The 25,798-nt window shown below is 43.7% G+C and overlaps 2 protein-coding genes across 3 annotated transcripts in view; one reads left to right on the top strand and one right to left on the bottom strand.

The window, feature by feature from the left end:
* The window catches only part of LOC136433772 (MAP3K12-binding inhibitory protein 1-like), a 62,265-nt gene that overhangs the window by 964 nt on the left and 35,503 nt on the right, over positions 1 to 25,798 (top strand). The window contains exon 3 of one of the 2 annotated variants that reach the window (XM_066426276.1): positions 3 to 1,812. The exons of the other annotated variant lie outside the window; for it this stretch is intronic. Coding sequence (XP_066282373.1) covers positions 3 to 871 — 869 coding nt within the window. The 3' untranslated portion in view covers positions 872 to 1,812. Of the gene's footprint in view, positions 1 to 2; positions 1,813 to 25,798 lie in introns of those variants that run through there. 2 annotated transcript variants of the gene reach the window in all.
* Positions 3,050 to 24,163, bottom strand: LOC136433761 (protein stum homolog). The gene is made up of 4 exons (XM_066426250.1): positions 23,479 to 24,163; positions 13,930 to 14,109; positions 5,383 to 5,425; positions 3,050 to 4,537 (listed from the first exon to the last, which is right to left on the bottom strand). Exons 1-4 carry the CDS (start codon positions 23,789 to 23,791, stop codon positions 4,528 to 4,530), a joined length of 546 nt encoding a protein of 181 aa, XP_066282347.1. The 5' UTR covers positions 23,792 to 24,163; the 3' UTR covers positions 3,050 to 4,527.

Here is a 25,798-nt window from a genome sequence, read left to right as displayed (position 1 = left end):
AGAAAGCTACAGCGGATATGTATACCTGGACTCGGACAAGATCGTCTTTGGTCAAAGGGGATCAGACAAGGGACAATTTAAAAAGCCTTCAGGTGTCGTTGTGTCTGATGACAGTGAGATATTTGTGACAGATTCAGAGAACTTTCGAGTCCAAGTCTTTCGAACAGATGGTTTCTATCTCCGCTCTTTCCAAACGGTAGTGCCTGGTGAAAATAACAGAAGAATGCTCCCTCGAGATGTTGCTATTGACGGAGAAGCTTGTTTGTGGGTAGTGGGGAGAATTATTTGTGACAAAAATACCCATGTAATTGTTGTGGTACAATACAGTCGTGACGGCCAGCCAGGGACCAAGTTTGAAGTAGACATATTCTATCGGGCGTACCGCCGAGGGACTCCTATCTATACCATCGCCGTGGATGTTCATAAGAACAAAATCATCCTGGCTGGTTCTGATGAAGTTTTCATGTACCGACCAGACGGCTCATTCAATCAGAAATTTAGAAAGGTGCAAAAGTACTATCCATCATTTGTGGCATCAGACAAGGAACATATCTTTGTTGGTGACAAAGGGTTTGTACAGGTCTACAATCACACTGGGCATTGGTTGTTTAGATTTGGAGGCTACGGGCGCTATGAGGGTGAACTGTGTCATCCTCAAAGCATTCTTGTGGATACCTCGGGTCACATCCTAGTGGCAAACCTAGGAACCGGACGTGTGGACATGTTCACTCGGTGGGGTGAATTTGTCCGCACCGTCGTCAGTACTCCATCCCCCTCTGGTATTGCCATAGGGCCACGCGGACATTTGGTGGTGACCAACAGATATGACAACACTGTCACCATCTTTCCGCCCCAGGACACATTTCTGTAAAGTTTGTGGGGGGGGGGGGGTGTATTGTGTTTACACGGATGAAGGGAAATTCCTTTTACCCCAAGGTATTTGCATGAATGAATGAAATTTATTGCTCGACAATCGAACATGGTAAAATTGGGGTCAGAGGTCAGAAGTCACCAAGTTGGGCACCACCAAAATTTTTAGTCTTCAGGTATCTTTTCTCTCTAAGTAATATCTTACCAATCCTTCAAAATTTTAACAAACCTGGAAAACAATACTACAAGGCTAAAGTAATCTAAATTACAATCAGAACTGAAAAATGTGAAGGTGGATGTGGGAGTTGGGCATGACAACAGTAGCGCAGTCTTGATCACATCATCGTTTCGGACATCGGAAACAAGCGAGTACATATACGTGTGAGTACAAGCCGTGTGGGATTTGTAGGCGCCGACTGCTTGTGCTACAGTAACAATTGGAAAAAGGGGTCCTGCCGGGCAGTGTACGGGCTATTTGTTTTTGCACTTTTGGGCATGACCCCTACGTGGCCCCATGGGACACCCTACAGTTACTGGAAATCAACCCGGTACCCGGCAACAAATAGGCGCCGTGTTAAGCTAATCATGAAAATACCGAGAGGTACCCTTCCGGTGACAAATGTGTGGCTTCTGGGCCCGACCGGGCTAAACCCCCTACGGGCACCGGTGCAAATGTGACCGTAGCCTAAGATATCAGGCATGGTAGTGGGGGTTGGGGGCTACTGCCCTTAGTGGTGATTAATGCAATTAGTAAAACCGTACAAATCTCCCAACGCCACATGGTATTTCTGTGATATCTTTTTAGATCATGGAAGGGTTGTTTCTCTCATAATGTTACATAAAGTTGATTTTAAATTTCCAGCTGCCATTTATCAATTATATATGGTAATTATATCAGTCGTATATGTGCACTTAATGATTCACAACTATTGACGGAAGTGTTGGACAAGGTAAATTGAAATATTTCTTTATGATTTTCAGTCATTGAAGGATGTGTTGGACAAGCATACATGAGATGGTATATAGCAATGCTTATTTTTTTCGACGCCTCAGAGGCGGAGGCATTTTTACAGCATTACGATAACTCTAAAAGTATTCTAAAAATTGCCTGAATGCACCCCCTAGAGAATTGGTTTTAACTTGAATTAGGGGTGGATCTGTATGTTATATGCTATGTGGTTAGGTGATGGACAAGTTTGATTATGGACCTCCTAGCGGCTTTCTGTGGTAGTGGAGTAGAATTTCCGTTTTTCATATCTCGTATTCTGGACATACTATGGTCTTGTTGTTTTTAATGGTATATAGCCCTTGAACTCGCAAAGAAGTGGTATATTGCCGGTGGGGCAAATTTTGAACAACAAAGTAGTCTTCAATGTATTTACCTATTTTTGCATTGTGAGAGTTGTAAAATACGTAAATTTGGTACCTGATGGCGCACATCGCCGAAGTGATTTTTAATTACCTCTCTTGTTTTCAATAATTTTGCTACTGCAGACGGCATTGTTGCCTTTTTGGTACACCTATATCTTGCATCTGATTATAGCAAGAACGTAACGGGGTAGATGGGAAAATAAAGATGTAGTGGAGTATTTTCTTTTCGGTGTGTTTTTGTTTGGGTTGGTGTCTGTCCATAGTTATACATGTATGAGTACACCGTCAGTAGAGTAGCAGGAAGTGTGTGATCAGATGACCACAAAGATCAGACTTGTCGAAGTGGCAGGATGTAGAGTTTACAGGTTATAGAACTAGTCGTTATTAAATCAGTTCAGATCATGAGGTCAATTGAAGAGGCTACTAATTCACAGGGAGGTATTGTGTTTCTCTCATCTCATCATCATCATTGTGTTTGGTCTGTCTGTTTTTCTATCATATGCTGTTCACTAATGGTATATGACTTTATAAAAATGGTACATACTTCTGAAACAGTATGGAAATCAAACACACTCTACTGCCAGTAGACTAGCTCCCTACTGCAGTGATTGCACCACAGTGTGGCCCAGGGCTACCGAAACGGAGACGGCTCCGCCCTATACACCTAATGGTGTGGGAGGACATAAACTTTAACTTTTAATGGTACATCAGTACTTTGACTATACTACCTGGTTTCTGACTAGGCCTGTGCAAAGCCTGCAACGAAGCTGAACACAGACAAACCTTCAATTAGGACGCAAACGCAACGTTCAGACATTACAAACACTTCAGTTTATTTCATCTCGTTTTCATCTTACAAATATAGATAACAACAAGGAAATATTCATCAGAGCTCAAAAATGTTACAGAATCTTACAAAGTGTCAAAATACAGAATTTCGCGTCCTCCCTTTTACGTACAATATTTCACAATCGTCGATAATGTCGTTTTCACCTGTCTACGCCAGCACCGTCTTTGATTCTGATTAATGACAAATTGTCTCAGAAATGAAAATATGCTTGTTTTCCCTAAGACTCGGACAGCTGCCACAACGTGGGAAGTTCTGCACAGTTTATTCATGACGTGCGGGAGTAGTCATGTTATTCACTTTTTCTTAATCAGCGTCGAACAGAAATCGTGTGTTCCACCGGTCCGGAGCGCGTGTTACATCATTAGATAATATTATACACATTTTAGAGTAAGATAGCATTAGACCGCACAGAGGTTACCTTACATATATCATAGCAAATCTGCATTTCAACGTTAGAAAGCTATCATGGTGACTTAAACAAGAAATACTTTATTCCGTATCAGCTTTGGCTGCGGTCTTTCCAGAATAGCATCTTATAAACATCACATTATCGAACCAAGTTATCATATACATGTACCATTATTCATTCTGGCATAGTCATATCTTTCCACAGTGGCTTTCTTTCCATAGCTTACGACTTGCCTTATGTTGATTTCGAAGAAGCAACAGTTATATCTTTTATTTCAAACGTTATCAATTAAACTAGCGTCAGTCATCAATCGCCAAGAAAGCTCAAGCGGCTGTTGTCTAATCTCCAAGCAGATGTTGGGATGCAAAATCGTAACGTTTCCTGACTAAGTGGCTGTCATAGAAAACTTGCAGTTGGAAAACGATACAATCTTCCATCCCATCATCTGCTTGGTGATCAGCTGTTATTGTTCGACGGAATGCTGGACCGTTCTCGGGAACACATGTGCTGACTGAGTCGGTGACATTCAGGGAACGATCGTTTGTAGACTGTTACATTCAGGGACCGATCGTTAGTTTGATCCCAACCCTTTTTAGCTTTTAACCTACGTTCCCTACAATGGACCCCTTTCTAGATATAGCAAGTAATGATTTACTGCGCACAGTCTAAGAATTTACTGATTCTTGGCCTACAAATCTAGTCTAATTTGTTAACTCTTTGCTGAAGCCCCAGAACTATGCCATCACCCTTCTACCCTGATTCTACTTGCGAAGACGAAAAAGTTTCTAAAATCTTGAAATGGCTGCCATATAATAGCCTTTGTTGGCAATCATTTAACGCCCATAGTTGACCTACCTGGCCCTAATGAAAGTAGGTCACATAATTTGAATATCTTCAAGTTTCTCCATGTAGAATTAACAGCGCAGATAAAAAACAATGTCTAACTTAAGATCAACACGAATGGCACATTTTCAAGATGAGGAAGACTGAAAACAGAAATGTGTCGACCGGATCCTCGATACACTCTTCATTTCTTTCTGAAAAAGATGACACACACACAGATTTTCGTACAGAACATCAATGCAAGATCTAGAGTAATTACCCGTCCCGGTGTGAGTTGATCAAACCTTGCAGTCCGGCCTTACACATCTTGCGGTTCCTGTGCAAAACTATTGTGTTACGCCAGTAGGCAGTTTACATGTCTAAATATGCGAATCAAACAGGCAAACAATCATTCTAGCAATGCACACCTCAAAAGCGACCACCAATAATACTGATGCTATTAGATCGATATTTCCTGATTTCTGTAAATACGGACCACCATGCCTTTGACGGGTTGACAATCTAAAGCGGGTATCTCACTGAAGCTGCGGCACGTCGGCGACTTCGCGGCGGCAAGTCGGCGACCTCGCTGCGGCCGAGCGATTTGACAGAGCGCTCAACGAATTTCATCGATACAAAACGACTCTTTTTTCACTTTGTGTATTTGTTGTAATTTTAGTCATACTTGTACGTTTTGCATGATATATTCCCATTGCAAAATCAAGGGTAACACGAGTCCAATTTTGGACACAGCGAGGTCGCCAACGTGCCGCCGTGAGATACCCGCGGTACAGGTGCATTGTGGTGTAGACCTGGCAGGAATGCAACAAATGTCGGAAATGCATGCCTCCCAGCGAGCAAAATCTGAACAGCAGTGATGTCTGACAAAACGTCACCAAGGGCAGGCGAGCTGGATAACCAACTTTGGAGGCATCGTGCATTGTGTACGACGAACAAGTCCGTATATAGCATATCAAGGAGACAAGCCTTGTTCAACATCAGCAGTTGGAGGAGCAAACATGTGTGCTAGCACGCTCTGAACGGGCGGCAGACGACTCACTCATATCGCTCGATGACTGACACTGGCTCCTCACCCTTCCGCCCTGTAAAACACAAAGATAAAACAACACTGAGATCCGAGCTTGACTTCATCTGTGTTGGCAGAAATCATTTTGATGCTGGATTTAACTAATGTGAGTTCCAACACATTGCTCGACAAAGAATAGTACTGTACAGTAAGTCCAACATTTGCTCCACCCCAACAGTAAAGGAAGGTCTGACAATCAGTTTCCTCCACCCTTGTCGATTTTCTGTTCTTAATGTTTTAGTTATTGTCGTGCCAGTCCATTCTCTGACATAATAGTTTGACTATCGGTGTATGAATTGTTGTGCATATTGGGCAACAAAGTTAACAGGTTCTATATATGGTACGCAATTTAGCAACAGGAATTTACTTGCGAAAGTTTTGGAAGTCCTGCTGCCTTCCTGTGAGAAATACTGCTAGGTCCAGTCATTATTGCCTGTGGCCATGGGATGATGGGAAGGTAGCAGAATGCCACCGATACATTCCCCTTGTCTGTGTACCAAAGAACTTAATCATACATTTATCTAGTACCAACTTATTTACATTCAGGGACACAGCCTGATACAACCCCCTTTACCCAACCTCATTATTATGCATAATGCTCCCGTCAGACCTATTGCTTCCTTCTCTGCGACTTCTCTGTTATACCATCATGGGCAGGAACTACACTGGGTATTCATATGCAGTGAAACACCTTACACTGCCAACATTAAACTGTCCTTGAATTTGTGTATACAGCTCAATTAACTAGAACAAATGCAGAAAACAGCTTGTCATGATCATTCCATCATGGGCAGGAATTAAACTGGGTATTCATATGCATGCTAGCCCTTATTGTATTGCATTGTTAATAAGGATGTTAAGTTTTATTCTATACTTCTACTTTGTATTATGTTAACGAATTCTTGAGATACTTTGTACCATGTACAAGTGTCGTGCAATAAAGTTCTTCTTAATAAAGGTATGACTATTTCCAGGACACTTCTTCACTGATTTGTAAGGTTATGCAGCTATTCACATTACAAAGCGCGTTTTTCTCCCCTTCGCGAGTACTTCTTCACTGTACAGAGATTTGCTTGCGTAACCTGTTACACGGAATCTATGGACGTTTCACTTTTCATTCCACCGACTGCTGCAAATCCATTCCCTTCCCTTGGCAGGTGTTATTTGTGGGTTTGCCATTTCATAGCGCTAACATGCCGTTACCAAGCGTGATTGATAACGATACAGACATGATCCAGCTTGCTATTGGTCGAGATAGATTGTTTTGGCACATTTGGGAATTCGAGAGCCGTGTCCTGTGTATTGGATAGCCTTTATACAGACAAAACAGGATTTACTTTCAATTTTAGCAAAGAAATCCTTCTGGTCGACGTCTAGTTAACCAGCATGATGGAGCTGTAGTATTGACGCCTCGAGCTCCGAGCAGCGTTCGCAAAAAGTGATTGAGGTACGCTGGCGAACTAAAATGTCTGTAACGGCACTTCTTGAGGATTTGTGTACCATTGAATACCATGAAGTGATAGCTACATATGTATACATATAGGTGTGACGGAAAGGTGAACTGTACAATGCTACGTGTTCTTCAGTAGATACTGTATAGACGAGAGGTGGCAGTTCTTGGATGGAGGAGAAAATAAGGAACGGCAGGCAGAGTAAGAAATTGACCGATAACATCACCGATCGCGAGGACACACGAAGACTTCGCCGAAACATTGTGAAACCATGGCTCACGTTTGGCTATTTATGGAGGTCTTTTTGTCAAAAATGGTGGAGATTGCGAGCGTTAGGTTCAATCAATGGTGACCCCATGGCCATGGTGATGATGGTTTTTCGGAAAGGCAGTGGGTGAAAAGGTTACCGTTACTGACGACGTGATGACACTATAAATCATGTTGTACAATTGGGTTATTTACGTGACCATGACAATGGCAATGCCGCTTCCTACTATTCCCACTACCAAGGCTCAGCGGTGCATACAACATTACCCATAAAGCTATAACAATCAACTATCAGCGTTGCCAATTATATTCTCGTATTAGTTCCACGATCGTTTGAAAAAGCTTCTTAAGTGAAACGTGACTCTTTGTTTGACGTGGCCCCTCGGGCATACAACGTAGGCTTAGAATGTCGAGCTCTTCCAATCAGCACATGGACTTTAGCAGAACAGAACGTGAGTGCCATTAGCCTCAAGGCGAGACGTGGCTTGGTAATGGAAAGGACAAGTGTTCCCAAACGTGAACGCACGAATCTGCTTTTTCATGTGGCACGAATGCAATCACTGCCCACGAGATGGGGTGTGCTCAGGTGTTTAAAATCCATCCAATGTGCTTCTCTATCCTCTTCAACTGCCGTTCCTACGCACGATCACCTCATCACGGCCCATTATTGAATTTCAAATTGGTCTGTTTTGAAGCTATTGCTAGCCTGGTATCCACCCTATCATAGCTAGCCCTGGTTCGCTGCTCTGATCGCTTCCCTGCCAAATATTCACCGGGAAAGCGATCAGAAGAGCGGTCTGGAGCTAGAATACGATGAATATCATTAATTCGTATTTTCCTAGAACTATCGTAGAGTGGAATTCGTTGCCATCAAGAACTGGAGGAGCCTGTCAGAGGCAAAGGTTAGGTGTGCACGACAGGTAATATAACAAGCTGCTGCACGTGCCTGCGAAGCTGGTATGCTACACAGAAACGCGGTTATGCCTCCTAGGCTATAGGCCTGAATAGATACAGAAAAAGACATCAGGCTAGCTGTTCCCTGGTGTAAATTGTACCTTGTAATTGGGGCCTATCCTTTCACTCCTCCTCGACCCGCGATGGCTACAAGGGCCAGACGTACTGGCGGGACACGACACGCAATTTGGATTCATGGCGCCTCACCGCCGGAAACAACGTCTCATTAACACCATATTTTTGTCCCATTTGGAGCCATTACAACAGCAGTCTGTGTAGTTCTGTTACGTTTTAGATGGCTTGTAACCAGCGACCATTTGGTGGCATTTTACTTCAGTTGAAGGTCCGTGGTGACCAACGATTCGTACACTCGTGTATAATCTCCGAGCAGATATTTTGGAAAGTTAGATTGTTACGTTTTCCTATAGCTGCCCGTTTCTGTGACAAACTGTCTTCTAGTTTGACACAGAAACGAATAGCTAAAGTAACGAGTTATGCTCCCAACATCTGCTTGGAGATGCTTAGAAGTGTGGGCAACGGGAAGGAACGCAAGGTATTAAACAGTCACTCAGCCCCTGCCACTGTCGAAAGGTAGTTGGTGGTACATGAGATCTATCTAGTTACTTCAGTAACTGTTACCTTGCCTATCTTATTATCTGGATGTTTAACCTAGTTTCAACGGCCAACGAGACGGAAGTTAATTGGAATGAAATTTCATTTCCAAAGGTCGAACCATGAGGAGACGAGCTTGCTACAGGTGCATGTCCAATTGAGAACGGATGCCATCTCGATTAAAGCCCAATCCCTTGGGTCTAGGGGATTATACATGGGATTAACCCTAATCCTACTTTCCAGACAAATATCTAACTCCAACTGCTACGTATTGACATGGCTGAGAGAGGGATCAGTAATCCAAGGCCATCCAGAGCTTGTTGCGATTCTGCAGATGCCTGGACTGCCACTCATACCCCCATAAAACCAAACATGAGAATAATCAAAACAAAATGCCTTTGTTGCTTGTCAAGAGTGCTTGTCAAGAGAGGCCTGGGTGCCACCCCGATAGTTTATGTCAAGGATCCTATCCATATCCATATCCAAATACATATAAATAGACATAGACATAGACATAGACGGATACATTGTACATAAACATTATACATATACATTATACATAAAGGTAAGATGGGGTTAACTTACAAGGGTGGCACTCGGGCTGGCTTTAAGAAGCTATATATTCTTTGAATGGGATCGGATGTTTACATCGCATCAAACCACCTTAGGCAGGACATTTTATCCAGTTACTTGAGTAATTGTTTTTGGCGAACCTTCGGCAGAGCGAATTACTTTTGATGAAGTCGTAAGAAAACTGCTATCTATCTGGGTCAACGGTCTGACTTTTTCTGTTTCCGCTTTACGGGAGGCTAGGCCTAGGGGAGACCATGGTATATGTTACTGCTGACCAAAGGAGAATAGCATAGTGAAGAGTCAGTGTCCAAGTTGCATGCCAAAGTGCAAATGTTCCCTCCGCAGGGGAAATCATCAGCTCACCCATCATTCTATCTCGGCCACAATCGCCTGACCTTGCTCCAGGACGTGTACTTGCCGGAGGCCATCCTGGCGTGCATCAATCAATTTTGCCATACGTAGAGGGGAAATTCGATCAATGTTCGCCGGCAGAAATTAGATATCTTGTAAAATCCGGGAGGATCTCAGTGTCAGTACGCAAAATCCATTTCTGCCAGGATACACGTGTAGCCTAATGGCGTTTTTCAATGAATCCTGGTGGAATTACGTAGCATTGCAAGAAATGATTGGAATGAAAACAGAGGACGGCTAGAATAGATAAACCTTCATAGCCATAGGGGTATAATAAGTGGAAGTCTTAAATAAGTAAGTAATAACTCAAGTAGATAAAAATAACTCAGCATAACTACAATGTGTGTTCGTCCTGACCTAAAATCCACTGCAGTCGATTTTAGTTAGACACACTGAGGCTGAGATTGTTACGTTCTTCAGATTGGTACTCCTTCAAGTTGTCGGCTGTCACAAAATGGGTTCCAAGCTGACGAATGTAACGATTTCCTTCTTCATCACACCCTCTCCTAAGTACCAACCTCTTCATCTTCCAATCAACCCAAATGAATGTGGCCTCGGCTTTTATTTTTGTTATACGGCAGCTGGTGTCTTCAACTAGGAAATTTCGCGTAGGTATAGTCATAGTTCACAAAAACTTTCATGGCTGCGTCGTAAACTCTTGTCCTTTTTATCGTACGTGATGTTGGGGTTCTCAACTTATTCGCTATATTAGTCTTAGCTTCGCCGAAACATAAGGCGCACGGCAGGCTAAGACGGAGGAGGTCGGTACTGCTCAGTCAATGATGCTCATCCTCACCTAGTGATGATGGTGATGATGATCATGAGTTCTAGCATCGATTGGCTATATTCAGTCCTAGCTTCGACGAAACCCAACCCATGGCATGTCGGGGTAAGGTTCAGAGGATTGGTACTCTCAGTAAATGGGGCTCATCCCCGACTGCCGTTGATGATGATGGTGATGATAGTGAGTTCTGGCTTGGATGTACTGTTGCAAGCGGACTTATATCTCTGTTTCCCCATAACTTTGATTCCCCGTGCACCAATGCACACCTGCGCACCTACCCCGCAAATCCTAACATAACAACGTCGGCCAATTTCAGCACCGCAGGTAACCATCGAGTTAATATCCAAGATCAGAACTAGCTTACCCCTTCTTGTTGCAAACAGCCTTCCTAACAATCTGTACTGTGATGCTGATATTTTGAAAGAAGTAAATTACTTCTAGACGTTTAACCAAGCTTTCCGCGCCTTACCGATCAGCAACTATATCTATAAAACGTTGGGCAATCCATCTTCCATTGCATAGAGAAACGAAGTCAAACCCCTCGAATAGCTTAAGTAGAAATCGATTTAGTATATTTGTCATTTCGCTCTTTATTCATTTATATAATTCATTTATATACATACAGCCTGTAAATAAGTGTATTGCATTGCTTTGTTTGCAATTAGCTTTTGGGCATGATTTTGCTATTAAGTTATAAACGAAAGCGAGAAGCTAGAAAACGTTACGATATTGCCTGCCAACATCTGCTTAGAAATTACCATCGATCCAAACCACATTGAGAAACCTAATCCTCATGCATAATGTAGCACACCGTGCCACCATCTGGAGTGGTATTAAGTTTCACCCGGTAATTTGGACTTCCCTTGAAATGTCACAGATATGATTACAATAACCATACTGCTCCCGGCAGTACCCAAGATAAAGGCGATGTGAAGCTTCTGATTGCCTGACTACCCATGCTGCATTGCCTTGATATAGTCTCTACCATGGCTAACTGCGCTAGCTGTGTGCAGAATAATTTTTCAGGGGAGTTTGGCCACCATAGGCTTTCGTTGACTTGGCAAGGCCCGCGCAGTTAGTCTGTTGAATCTCGGTACAATGAAAAGCCAAAAAAAAGTAATCTGCTCATTTTCTGAACAAAGTCAGTAGCTTTGCAGTTGAGATCATTAAGCCGCAAATCAGAGGGGGAGTGCTTAACTTCCCGCGGACTGACTCCCCTGGCCAATTATTAATTCCCCTTTCTGCCGATTTCAACTATCCCTACACCCGTAGAAAGGCCTGTTGGAGGCTACCTTTAATACACGCCATAGCAGGCCGGATCCGGTAACAGCACGTTGCTAGCCTCTACCAGGCTCGGCGGGATGGCTGGAAAAATAGTAGAAATTGGCCGTAATAGAGTGAATAGTGTGACAAGGGAGTTAGCTACGGAGAGAGGACAGTCTGCCATCCGTGCAGCCATCCCGCGGAGCCTGGTAGAGGCTAGCACGTTGCCGGTTTGGTCGTTTCTGATCACCCACTCAAGCAGAGATAAGGCTATCTGTTGCGGTCCGCGGCTGCCCCGGGGAATCACAGACTCCCTAAATTACAACCCAAACGATCGGTTTGAGACTGGAGCAGATCGTTGCTTGCGTCTATCTTTCCATCTCTACGTTCTACCGGGCAAAGAAATTGCTTCATTACGTACTGAAGGACTGATACCGGGCAGCGAAATTGACGATAGGTGTAATAACACTATAACAATTAATCTAAAACAAATTGACATGTCGTGTTTTTTTTCATTCAAACACCCAAAGATGATAGTATGCAATTGTACCGTACCCAACCAATAGGCTTCTAATAGCGACATCACTGGTTAAAATCTACAACGCATAAGGCAAAATATGCACAGAAATGATAACGTTACATGTATAACATTACATACAAGAATATTAGAACGTCCCAAAAATCTTAATTTGTTCATGGGAACTTGGGATTCATGTTGTGGCTTCCAAGTAACGATAATTAATCTCGTCTCTCCCATCTTACTCAACCATTTTCCTCTAAAATCGCGCCTATAGCGAGTGGAACCGCCTTGTATTTTGCACAGTAATTTCAGCGCCCGCCAAGACGACAGCAGGTGCAGGGGGTAATGGTAATGGTGCCCCCGGGACCAGGTGTGTTAACCAACTGTGGAGATGGATAGCTGGTCAAACGGCAAACGACTTTTCCAAGACACTGATAAGCAACAGATAGATAGATAGATAGATAGATAGATAGATAGATAGGGTCGCCCGATCATTTCGGCCAAGGAAAATTGGTCCATCCGCATAGGAAGTAGCTGTACCAGACTGATGCTGCCGTTAGACTTTCAAAATGAGGCCGGAGAGGTAGCTTAACTCGTATGGTAAAGGTAATGGAATGTCACGCCGTGTTACACGGAGCTCGGTTTATGTTCTTATGATGGATGGGGGTGTACCGAATGATCATGGTGCATTTTGTTAAGTGAGTCGTAGAAAGCATTAAGGCGTTAAGCCAACAGATATATAAAGCTTTGCGTGATTAAGTGTTTACTTTCGCCTGTGACGCAATAGTTAATTGATTGCAGTCGCTGGTTGTAATTCAATCTAAAGGTATAATGTCAACTATTGATATACTGTAGAGCCCCGCAGTATGGGTAATCTAAGGTTTGTTGTCATATATATTCACTGTGCTGCATTTTATATCGATCCATTTTCGTGTAAAAGTGCACATTAGCCTTGCGGAATGAAATATGAAGCACTAAAGTTGCCTCGAATGTTGGGCAATATAATGCAGGAAAGTGGCAAACGACTATACAACGTTATTTCGCGGGTAGTTTTTCTTTCTTTGCTGAAAGATTTCCTCGCCGCTATGGTGTAGTCAATGGGAAGAATGAAGCAACGTCTACTCACATAGAGGCGTACATCACTCCTACAAGTATCGATAGACGTCGTAACTGCGCATATCTATACTGAGTCCGGGACCTGTTACAGTTTTTAGTCTATCCCATAGCTGTACTACAACAAGGCGGCCAAATCCAAGTAATTGCGTGGTGTTAAGAAGTTCCTCATTTTCATTGACGTAAATCTAGCAGACTCCTTGAGATGTTGAGAAAATGCTAGCACTACGTTTGTGACCGGGTCCTAGTAAAGTCCTTGTCACACATAGTCGACCGTGCCCTCCCGACCTTCTCCACACCATGCTCATTTCTGTTCAAGGCCATTTGAGGTTGGGAGTTGGAAGTCGGGCTTCTCTACTAGTTATCAAATGTCGTCTGCGCTAGCCGACTATAACTTTTCAAAAATGAAATTCGGGAAAGTCATATTCTGCTTGGATGCGATCAGAGTAGCAAGCTGGAGCTAGAATAGGCTACTCCCGACCAGCATCGACCTTGGTTGGGAAGTGGTAGAGATCAAACTAGTAAAAAGAAAGTCCTGACTGTATGACAGGGCTCTTGTAAGACAAACTTACAGGAGATGACGATGAACATGACGCCCCAGTAGAAGCTGAGTATCCAGCCCACGATGATGATGGACATGATGATCTGCAGGAAGGCCGCCAGCAGACAGTAGGAGAACGGCTCCGTCTTCGGCTCGTCCTTCATGCCCGGGACCGGGCAGCACAGCGTGAAAAACGCCGACAGGAACGTACCTGTACGTGCACAGAAAATACTTTGTAGATATAGGACGGTGCTTACGAAGATACCGATACCTCTATACATTAGAAATTCCACCGACGACCGTACAGTCTATTTTGATCAGCAGAAGCAATACAGTACAATGTTCATACAACTAAATTGCGTTGAATTTGATAAAAAACACTTAACACATAGCTACAAGTCAATATTCTAAAATCAACGGTGTACATAGACATGTGCAGAAATAAATGAATAAAGATAAGATACATGTACTACGTCACAAGAACGTCATAAGCATATTATCATGTACCTAACAGGTTGACTTGATGTAAAGACGGATCGCCTACTGTGCACAAGTATACAGAATTGCTTTCATCCTGTATTGTATGGTCAGAATTGTTGTATAGATTGCCATACGCTGTATCATATAAATTTCCTAGCAATAAAACTCTGTTTTTTATCATCTTTGCCATCATGTTCCAGTCCGGTGAAGCTTTAGGGGCACAATATGTACGTTTACATGCCAACAGGTGCAAAATAAGTAAGTACCAATTTAAAGAACAAACATACTAAACACTTAAACGTCGCTTGTTTAGTAGTATCTATGTGTAAGGTTACTGTGGTTAATTGTATGATTGTAGCCAGGGATGCCTGACAAAAACATGCACAGTTTAGACCCGAAGATCAGCTCGAATGGTTGGCCAATAAACTGAACTGAACGGAACCGAATCGTAACTATTAGGATCCCGAAATAGCTGAAATAAAAATCCATATATGCAATCCCAGTTAGGAGCTGAGGTCTCCTGGCCATATTGAACCTAATAAAAGAATCATGGCGATTTGATATTGATATATTCATCACGGTACGAGGTAGAGACCCAGGTGTACAGAGAAGTGATAACGCTGACGTTGACTTTGTTACGTTGAGACCGGAACGCGATTTTGACGACAATAGCGCACTGCCGCAAATCTAGCAAACGGTGCGCCATTTCTGGTCGGAATTACACTATAAAAGAAACCATTTCCTGACCTCTCATCGATGTGAAGAGTTGAGGTATATCAGGTTAGTAGCTCTGACCGCTAGACGTGCACTGAGGTCATCGACCTTATCGATTTTCCATGTTCTTTTCTCAGCAGCAATATCAATAATAATCGTCTCATTACCACCATGGTCATATCTCATAGAATAGCCCGGAGATCTGAGTGTACATCTCTGGTCATGGTAAAAATTGTAAAGCTCCCATAACCTTTGAGGCCATAAGGGCAGTATGTTGTTAATCTACAATGTCAAGGGCGTGCTGTAGGCAGGCAGAGCCCATCCTTTCACCGCCATTGGTCATGGGGGTAAAAGTAACGGTAAAGCAGACATTCTGAAGATGAAGATCTGTATCTGTATCTATATAGCCGGTATAACCGCCATTAGGCGTAACACACCAGCTGAAGAAGATGAATCATGATGTCTTGTCAAGCTCGCTACGGCTCGCGTTTTCATCCAAGCACACCGGGCACGTCGTAAGCCCTACTCTTCTCGATAAGTGTGTTAGGTTCTTTTACGTGTAGAGGTTTGGAGCTCCTCTATACTCCACGCCGCCGGCTCTAAGTCTCCGTTGGGCCACACAAAATACTTCATTTCGGTTGGCAATAAAGCGGAACCTGAGAGCCAAATACAGATTCTTGCTATATAAGAACGGCTATTCAGATCGACGAGTAAAATCTGATATGTGTTCCCAACGGCGTCTCTTTATTCGTTACTACAACATCATAAGTTGCATCACCACAAAGTAGAAATATTCATGATAAAGTGCATGATCTCATAACCACTCATCAGTTTGCCTTTTGCGACCAAGCCCTGGAGAGGATAGACTGCATGATGAAAGGACTTCTTAGTTTACACCCAAAGTACCAGGACTTACTTCAGGTCGACATGGTAGTAGATTCTGCGCAGCTAGACAATTACGAGTAACGATGAAGATCATATATCACAGACTAAATAGGCAGTGAGTGTTGAACAACAACAAACTCAACATACTTAGTCAAATTTATTAAAGATTCATGTCACGCTAGCCTTCCTGAGGCGAAACGGTAAGATATAAACTGTCATCACGAACCAAGACGGAAAGCTACTTTGAAAGGTCATGACGAATAAAAACTGATTGAAACGACAGCGCGCTTTACTTTACCGCCATAAAAGTACTTTCGCGGAGCAGACCGAATGTTAAATGAGCAAGCCGCCAGTGGCCCCAGAAGGCCTGCCCGGAATAGAGGGGGTTATTCCCGGCCTGTCCGTTTATCTCATGACTAAATCTGCGGCTAATGGAAACTGGCACTTCAGACTCAGGGATAGAGAGATGATTAATGGACGTCTACTCTCCGGACTGTCTAACAGGGCTTCACGCTGTTTGTAGACATTACCAACAATAATGCAGCAGATGCAGGTGGAAAGAGCAGGTCCATTGAAGCGTTGGATGAGTTAGATGGAGGTGCTAACGGGATGACGCGAGTAGCCTTTTACTCGTCTTGAAACCGAAAAGCTATCTGTCTTTGTCAGTTCGGATTACCACCCTCCTGTGCAAAGCTTTCAAAAGCTGTAAACTTTTTGCAACATAATCTGTTGTGCGACATACAGATTTCCGTTAATTCCTGACGGAGACGTTTTTATGTGATGTTTACATTAATTAGTAAGAAATGTTAATCTTTGTAACAACTGTTCAGGGCGTTTTGGACTATAGAAACTGAAAGAGAACTGACTGATATGGAAACTGACACAGTTATACTCAATACCCCTGGGATGTGTTTACAGACCCACCCTTCAGCACTAAGGGTAGAACCACGATCCAACCCTTACCCACGGGGTGTGTCTACACACCCACTCTTCAGCACCAAGGACAGGAACATTATATGTCTACAAACCCACCCCTTTTCCACAGGGTGTGTTTACAGACCTACCCCTTATCCATGGAGTGTGTCTACAAACACACCCTTTCCCACATGGTGCGTCTACAGAACCACCCTTCAGCAGCAAGGATAGGAACATGGTGTGTCTACAGACCTATCCCTTATCCATAGGATGTGTCCACAGATCAACCCTTCAGCTACCAGGACAGGGCCTTGACGTGTCTACGGACCTACCCCTTATCCATGTGATGTGTCTACAAACCCACACGTACCAACGGGGTGTGTCCACAAACCCACCCGTCAGCACCAAGGACAGGGCCACGATTAACTGACTGACCCACGCCTGTAGCACCATTAACAAATACGCGCCATAGAATCCAAAGGCCGGCACAGATCCTGCGACAGAGCTCCCCTGGGAGCCGGTAGAGATGTACCAGAAAGTGGGCGAGTGAGCGTGGTAATGTTATGAACCTCTTAAGAACCTTAAATCATCGCGATATCCATTAGCGTAATGAACAGACATCACAGAAAGAAAGACATGGAGCACGCCATCAGACACGTAACCTCCATTAGATTTTCTCCACTGGAGTTCTTTTACCGGGGACGTGTTTTTTTTGTGTGCCAAAGTGGCGTATAAAGATATGTAACCTGGCGGATAAATGGTGATAGACCTTATAGGCCATAGACGTTATACATGTTGGCCCGCATGTGTAACATCAGGGATATTGTAATAACGGTATATATTCATCCTTTTTATAGTTTAAAAAAATTGATTGGGGTACCATACTTTATACTCAAATTGTGATTCCAGTTATTAGAGGTTAGATGTACAGACGTGTAGCTAGTGAATTCCACACACATAGAAACCTAGTCAGAAAACGTTTGGACAGCTCCCGTCCGATGACATATCTTTGCAGTCCGTTTATCTTGTCAGCCAACACATTTCTTTCTGGTCTAACGAGTCTTATTGAGTTGCCTGTGACGTCACTACAAAATTTACCTCCCGGTCCTGGCAGGTATCAAACGATTCTATGTGTCACTCATCAGTCCTGGGGGGAGCTAATTATCCGCAGCAAATATCATTCATAGCGTGCGGCGGCACAGCCCTTTATTAACGACATGCTGTTCTGATCACGAGCGTTGAAGTCCTCACAGCACTGCGTGTCTTATGCAGATGACATAGATGTATGTTGGTTCGGCAAAACAAACATAAAAAATGGTAGCTGTTTCTATACATCATAGAACGTAGAAGCTCTGCGGTTTGTTGTTAATGCAATTATATTTTCATATAGCTGTATTTTGTGCCATCTTTGCACCATTCCACGTTTTCCGACAGCAACCTATACCAATTGCAATTTTAACTTCTGCATTACACTGTTAACAATTTTCCGCCATTACAATTACGTTACCGTCAGGTCAGTGAGTTGTATCTAACCTTCTAATTTGATTTCTATCGATTTGGGCCAATATTCTGATTGGGGCTCATACCCGTCCCCTGATGATGTGACGATCTAACCTCGATAACTTAATCCAGCATGCTTGTCGGGTATTCGTATCGGGCCAACTAAACGAGTAGAAATTTGTCTTCGCACACAAAAAAAGATAGAATAACCAATTAGACGATTTCCAAACTCTCGCTGTTCTAAAGGGTACGTCCGTAAGTCAACCAAGTCTGTCCTGTCTTCCTGTCTAAGTATACGCGTATGGTAGCTGTTGTCTTACAACTGTCAGTCCTACTCCTGGCAAGGGAAGAGCATTGGATTTACCCTGCAGGTTCGTCGTCAAGTTGTACATCAGTACCAGTTACACTGGCGTAAAATCGTTATGAGGGAGCTTCACACGTTCGCCTTAGGCGGCAAACCTCTGCACGTAAAAGACCCCAAAATACTTTATCGAGAAGAGTAAGGGTGACCCGGTGTGCTTCGCAGATAACGCCATTCGTAGCAAAGACTGCCAACGAAAAATCGTTATGCTTTACCTCAGTTGAAGAAGGTTGTCTGTACCTACTTTCCAGATTGTTTTATCGCTTGTTTTCCCCGCTGCTAAGAGACGTTTTGAGTACTCTACTAAAGCCAGCTGTACTCTAAAGATGACTGAATCGACTGGGACCATGTATTGCTATCATATATATTGCCTTTATTTACGTCCGGTGGCAACTCTGCAAGCCAGTGGGAAGTAATCTAAACTACGCACAAAAAGTTCGGAAACTTAACTTTGGTCGATCATATCTCCGTTGTTTCTTGATCAATTTTAATGATTTATATATCATTGAAAAGCTTTTGTGATTTTCTTTCCCATGATACTTAACTTATTATTGTTGTAAATTAATACAACGAGCACCAGACCTGCTTATGCGAGCGAGTCTCATAAAAAAAGTGCCCAAATTACCCTACTAATGTAAAACGTTCAATTCAGTATTTTGTCTTCTGCTGGTAGCACGTGGCTTTTGTACGAGGGTAATATGAAACTTGAATCAACAAAACACATTAATATGAAAGCCAAGTGTAGTCTTCATCCAAAGAAAAATGCGTAAAGGAGCCTCAGTTATGATGAGGGTGGCTTAATACTGAGTACACACGCCATGCGCTGTCACCACAGCCCGGCACATCCTCATGCTTGTCACCAGCTTTGGTACGCGGCCCCTGGCTATTCTTCCACAAGGAGTCGTCGCAGGTCGACCAGTGTTGTTCTGTTGATCACAACTGCATGCACAGCTCGCCCAAGCTGATCAGTGATCACAGAGTCTGAGACTGTGTTCAATTGTGTTGAGATCTGGGCTGCAGGAGGGCCATTCTATCCTCTGTATTCCTGCATACTGGAGGTGGTCTGAAATGACTCTCATTCTGTATGGACGTGCACTATCATCTTGCAGAATGGCAACCAGTCTCATAATCATATTGCAGAGGTAAGGATCTTGGAAATGTGACTGGATGGAGGAAGCTGTCTCTATATCGACACATCGAAGTTGCTTAGGATGATAAGCCTGTTTTTTTTCCGCTGGCAGTTAGCGTTGTACTGCCTCACACTATAAAACTGACCCCAACAAACAGTCAGTGTATCTGTGCAACAGTCAGCATAGGGTTCTCCACGCCGCCCCAACACTTTCATTTACCCATCTAACAGTCGAAATAAACCTTCTCTTATCTGTAGCTGTGAACATAACATTCCACCACACACTGTTCCATTCACGATTTGGACGACACCACCACTGATGGGTTTGGCGCTGCGCTAGGTGTTTGACACTATTTGGAAATTTGGGCACTTTTTTTCTACAACCCACTTGCGTAAGCAGGCCTGGTGCTCGCTCCATTAGATTGCAATTATAATGAGTAGGGTATCATAGGAAAGGAAATTACACAGGCTTTCCAACGATATATAATGCATTGAAATTTATAAAAAAACAATGGACATATGATCAACCAAAGTAAAGTTTCCAAACTTTTTGTGCGTAGTTTATGTGCAATTACACACAGCCGACACCCGTGGGAGTCCTCTATCAACAATTTAGCATTCTCCGAAGTCGATATTCGATATCTCAAAATCAACGCCGAGACATTACCCTACTTCCGCGTTACGTTAGTCATTAAACAACGTGTTGTAAATCGCTATTACGGCGCCAATAGCGCTCCACGTACTTGTCTTATAGTTCTTCTAAAGTTTGGATGATTTAAGCGTTCGTGAGAACCCCTGCCGTTTCCGCACGCACACGTATTGATTGCTTGAGACAGTCGAGCTGGTCGTGAAGGTTAAACAATTTTCCGCTTCACGGAGATCGGTATGAGAATGTGCCGTATGTTGATGGTATCGTGTGCCGCACACCGCCATTGTCTTAGATCACCCGTTTACATACAGAGACAAGTGCTGGTTGGTGGATGGATCTGCTGAGGCAGGAAGAAAGTATGTGCCTGTAATCTCCAAGCAGAAGTAGGGATCCGGCTCAGTCTCATCGTTGTACGCGTGTTTTTGCGTCACTTTTTGCAACTTTTAAACTCTCCACTAGCCAGACGTACTAAATGTTGCAAAAAACATCCTTGCATCCGCTTGCACATTCCGTACCTATGGGCTCATAACGTTTACATGTGTGTGTGCGTGACAGAACGTGTGAGCGCGAGTATGTGCTCGTGTGTGTCGGTGCATTTTGTTGTTAGGGCCCTGTCACACTTGTGCGTATATTGAAGGGCGCGTGAGTTGCGTCTTATCATTTTTTTGGTTTAAGCAAGGTTTGCGGGGAGAAGGTTGTTTTCTACTTTGACTCACCGTTGTGTAGCCTAGTGATCGAACCTGAGAAATCACTTATTCGGCTGCAAACTTAACCTAGACCAAAAACATGTTAATACGCAACTCATGCGGGCTTGTCTATACGCACAAGTGTGACAGGGGCTTTACATCAAGTCAGCTGTCTGTGCCATTTTTTTCTTCAATACATAGAACAACAACTTTTTAATACTTTACATTTCATTGCCACACTACAGCTGAAATTCGGTGGAGTACGTGGAAAGACGGTTCATATAAGCGACTATAGAATGTCCTTTAGAAGACCGAATCGCTCCAACTTACGAAAATACAATGTAGAATACTCTGGTTTTGGCACGAGCGTAGTTGGAGGAGAGTCATATATATTTCTTCTCATTGAAAATAACACATCATCCCGAGAGGAAACATAATGGGACAAATAGAATTCGTTTAACAGCAATGACTTTTGCAAAACACTCAGTCTGTCCCATCAAACACTTCATCATATTCGTCACGCCCGATAAAGCGGATTCCCCCGGGGCCACGTGTGTGTATGATTGTGTGGAGACGATGTTTTGATGAATCGTACTCATCTCGAGCATCTTCCATCACTAACCTATCCAACATCCGATGATATCGCATCAAATCGAGCTTAATGCCACCCAGACGAGACTGAGATACCATCGCATAGATCCCGCGCATTTCTTACATGCAGAGCTCACTTTGAGGAATATTCTTGAAACAGAGCTCACTTGATATTTTTACACGATTGCTTCACAAAGAACCCGATGTTACGTACCAGCAATGAGATAAATAAACTCCTTGATACCAGGCAAGGACATAAAGATACTGGCAGACTGCTTGCAGTGTTCCATGGCGAGGAGAATCTTACATAGTCGTGTTGCAAAGTGAGAAATCCCCATGGGCAATGAGAGGCTCTCGCAAAGAGGTCGAGGGGGCATTATTGTAACCTCTAAGACATCAGGCATGAATTTTAACGGCCTGCATGTCAGTAAATTAGCACTGCAGCGTGTGGAGTTTCTGTATTATTGCGTTAGGCCGTGTTCATTCGATTATATGGATGTCATTCGCGCGAGCATCAATTTTCGTCCGTTTCCAAAAGGAAAAAAATCACTGTACATTGTGCACAAATATATGCTGTAAATTGTAAAAGAAAATATCGGAAAACGGATACCTATGTCATAGAATGCCGAAATCGAAATTCCAAAGTTTAAGATGAAGATGTGAAAGAACAAAAATGAAGAATCTATCATTCGGTATACCATACTCTGTGTTTAAGTCATTTGCTCACCCTTCCTGATTACTCAGCTTTCATAATGAAGGCACCTTTACATTTTTTTTGCCAAGCTTTTTTTTATACGCACGCTCGCATCTGTTTAAAGGTTCCCGGGGAATGTCATCCATATAGTTCAATCAACATGGCAGAAAGTTCGCGCCAAAGGATGCCCGCTTGTCGAGTAACCGTCAGCATGATCCCTCGTGGTAGATATCAACTCACCTATTCATCTATTAAATGGTTTTGGCTGTTTTGGACACGGCCAGGGCTGCCCAACTAGCCTGAGGCTATTACAAAGGGTTAGCCCTGCTGACAAAGACAAGACATTGCAATGGACAGCATAACGAGCTATAACAATGTTCTAAATACATGTACATATTAAAAACTATAGTATATAATGATTAGAAAGATAAATAACATCTATAATGGTGTCTACATCGGGAGGTCAGGATCTTTTACTTGTACTGCTTAACTCAGATAATTCTATTTCTATATCATTTATTGACCACCATGAAAATCGCCGACACAATGTTTTGAAATGTTTTGGAATAACACGTTCTAAATTTGGAAACATGATCACGGTCAAGGTCACGCCAGCGCCCCAGTATCTACCAGCTGCACAAACATAGGAAATTTACATCAGGCCAACCAGACGAAACCAGCCAGTGCTGCCTTCTAGCATTCCCAGCGTGGCTAGCTACCCCCACAAACAAGCACATGTTTGCCGTGAGTCAGAACTATACACAGGCCATACGCCAGACAAATTAAGACATGCCACCCAGAAGAGCAAACGCAAATAACATTACCTACGTGCCGGAAAACATGTCAGTGTAAACAAACACGATAAAAAGCAAACCAAAGCAAAATGCGGATGCACCATATATGGATATGACCCATATGACGACGACGTTACATGCACAAATAAATACAATACGATTTTATTTATCGGGTTACTAACCTACACCAGGGAGGATGTTCAGTATGCCCAGGATTATAGCGACCGGCATGGGCATGTAGGGGATGGCATTTCTCATAGGGCCGTGCTTTTCTTTGATTATGTACTGCGTCTTCTTCTTGATGGACCTCCTCCCTCTTTGGAGCTTGCTCTCGGAGCGAGTGGGCGAGCCTGCCGCGGCTTCCGGGTCCCCGGCAGCGGCCAGGCCATCCTTCGGAGCCTCGGCCTCATCATCCTGCAGCGGGATGGTCTCCTCCGCCGGCGGCGTGGTCGGCTTCACCTCCTCCGCCTGCGGTTCCTGTTCCGAACCAGTCATGGTGCTGTCCGCTACTTTGACTCTACGTCACGGACGGTGTAAGGCTGCGGACTGGTGTGGTGATCTGTGTAGCAGCAACTGTTCTGTCACTGAATGGCGTACGCACTGCGCTGACAGACAAGCACGCCTAAAAAAAACCGTCCAGCAAGCATGTCCGTCAATCAGCTGCCTGTATGTAGTCCGCTGCTGTAGTGTAGAGTTCAGTTTCAACTCACAACGTTAGGAGGAGTTGTAGCTACCTCAGTCGTACTACCTTCACACGTCGATCGAAAGGGCAACGTCGCACGCACATGATCAGTTGAGATCGACCGGCGAAGAATTTAATCCCAGGGCCGCCATACAGCGAATATGTCTCCCTATTATAATGGAGTCCCCCTATTGGTTTAAGTCCCTGTTTCATCATACAGAGGTCGCGGGCGGAAAGCGTACGGGTCACGTTATCGCGATGGCACTTACTATATATGGGTACACAGGTCGGGGAGGCTGTCAGGTATGGTACGTCTTATAAGGCATCTCTTCTTCATACAAGGACGTTAAGGGCTCTGAGATATAAGACATAACATAGCGGAGGAAACAAATGACATCCCGGACTAGAAAAAGATGAGGCATATTAACCCTACCTCCCCCTTTCACACACACACACACACACACACACACACACACACACACACACACACACACACATACACACACACACACACACACACACACACATACACACACACACACACACAAACACACACACCAACGATTGTCGTCTGTTCAATAGAGGAAGCAGAAAATAATGCGTCATCAAAGCAGCTTTCATGTCACCGTGCACATCCTACTTTATTGGACCGTGGCGGTGACAGGTGCGTATTGAACAGTCCCGGTAACATCAGTCATGGAGGAGCGGCAAGAGGTTTCTTCAATACACGTCACTAGATTTTGATTGTGGGACGTCCCTGTAGCTCAACCGATTCAACCATGGATTGGGGACATCGGACTCGGTTGGGGCTGCACTCATCTTTCGGAAGGGGCATCAAATGGGGGTTTAGTGTTCGAGGAGGTGCCTCGAGGACGTCACAGGGGAAGGGCTAGCAACTCCTCCCTGTAAAATATACCCTCAGCTACAGAAACAGCAAGGAAATTTACTGCACTATGTGCCACCAGGCACTAAAAGTGTCTGAACTGAACGAACATTTTAATAGCACATGTTCCGGAGGCTTGATGGCCAGTAGGCCAAGGTCCAGCTACATTTATACCATGAGCTGCCAAACTGAGAATATCAAAGGCCCTACTAACCCAGATCCTTTTTGAACTATACCCGTCAGCAGACTTTAAATGATGTGTTCATGGCAAATCCATTCCCGATGGACAATTGCAATCGAAACGTACAATGGTGTACAACGTACGAGGTGTAGTACGTTACAGAAAGAAGACAGATGAAAGTAAAAATGTCTCTAAATCCATTCTACTTGAGCTGTTGAAGAGTTGTTTTCTGTTGGCATCGGAAGACGAATCGTCTGAAGTTTTGCAATTGGTAGATATACGGGTCGGATGACTTAACACATGTTCCGGATGCTTGTTATGTTGGATAGGCCAAGGGCCCACTATATTTACGCACACGTCAAGATAAAATGTCAACGACGTTTATCGACCCAGATCCTCTGGAGGCATCATCTATGTTTTTCTTTTACACCTTGAGTTTCATCGATTCAACCCCATCCTCCAAAACAATATCCAGTCTTTTCAAAAATACACAAGTTTTGGGGGTAGACATAAAATCATTTTCCAAACGTTCTGTCCTTAAGTGCCGCCTTTTAAAGGTCGACGACTTCTGCCCTCGGGGTCCTGGACAGCCGCCCTGTCGGAGTCATTACCGCTTTATAAATACACGTTATCTCCATCCTCTGGCTCCAGTTCAATACAGTAAGTCACGATGGTGGACCACATGCCAGCCAGTTCTGCACTCGACTTATCTCCAAGCAGATGGAGGGTTGCTCTCAGTGTTTTACGTGCGTTTTT

Source organism: Branchiostoma lanceolatum, chromosome 4 (assembly GCF_035083965.1).
Source record: "Branchiostoma lanceolatum isolate klBraLanc5 chromosome 4, klBraLanc5.hap2, whole genome shotgun sequence".
Taxonomy (NCBI): Eukaryota; Metazoa; Chordata; class Leptocardii; order Amphioxiformes; family Branchiostomatidae; genus Branchiostoma; species Branchiostoma lanceolatum.
Note: the sequence above shows the minus strand (reverse complement) of the source record. Positions and strands in the feature narration are given on the sequence as shown.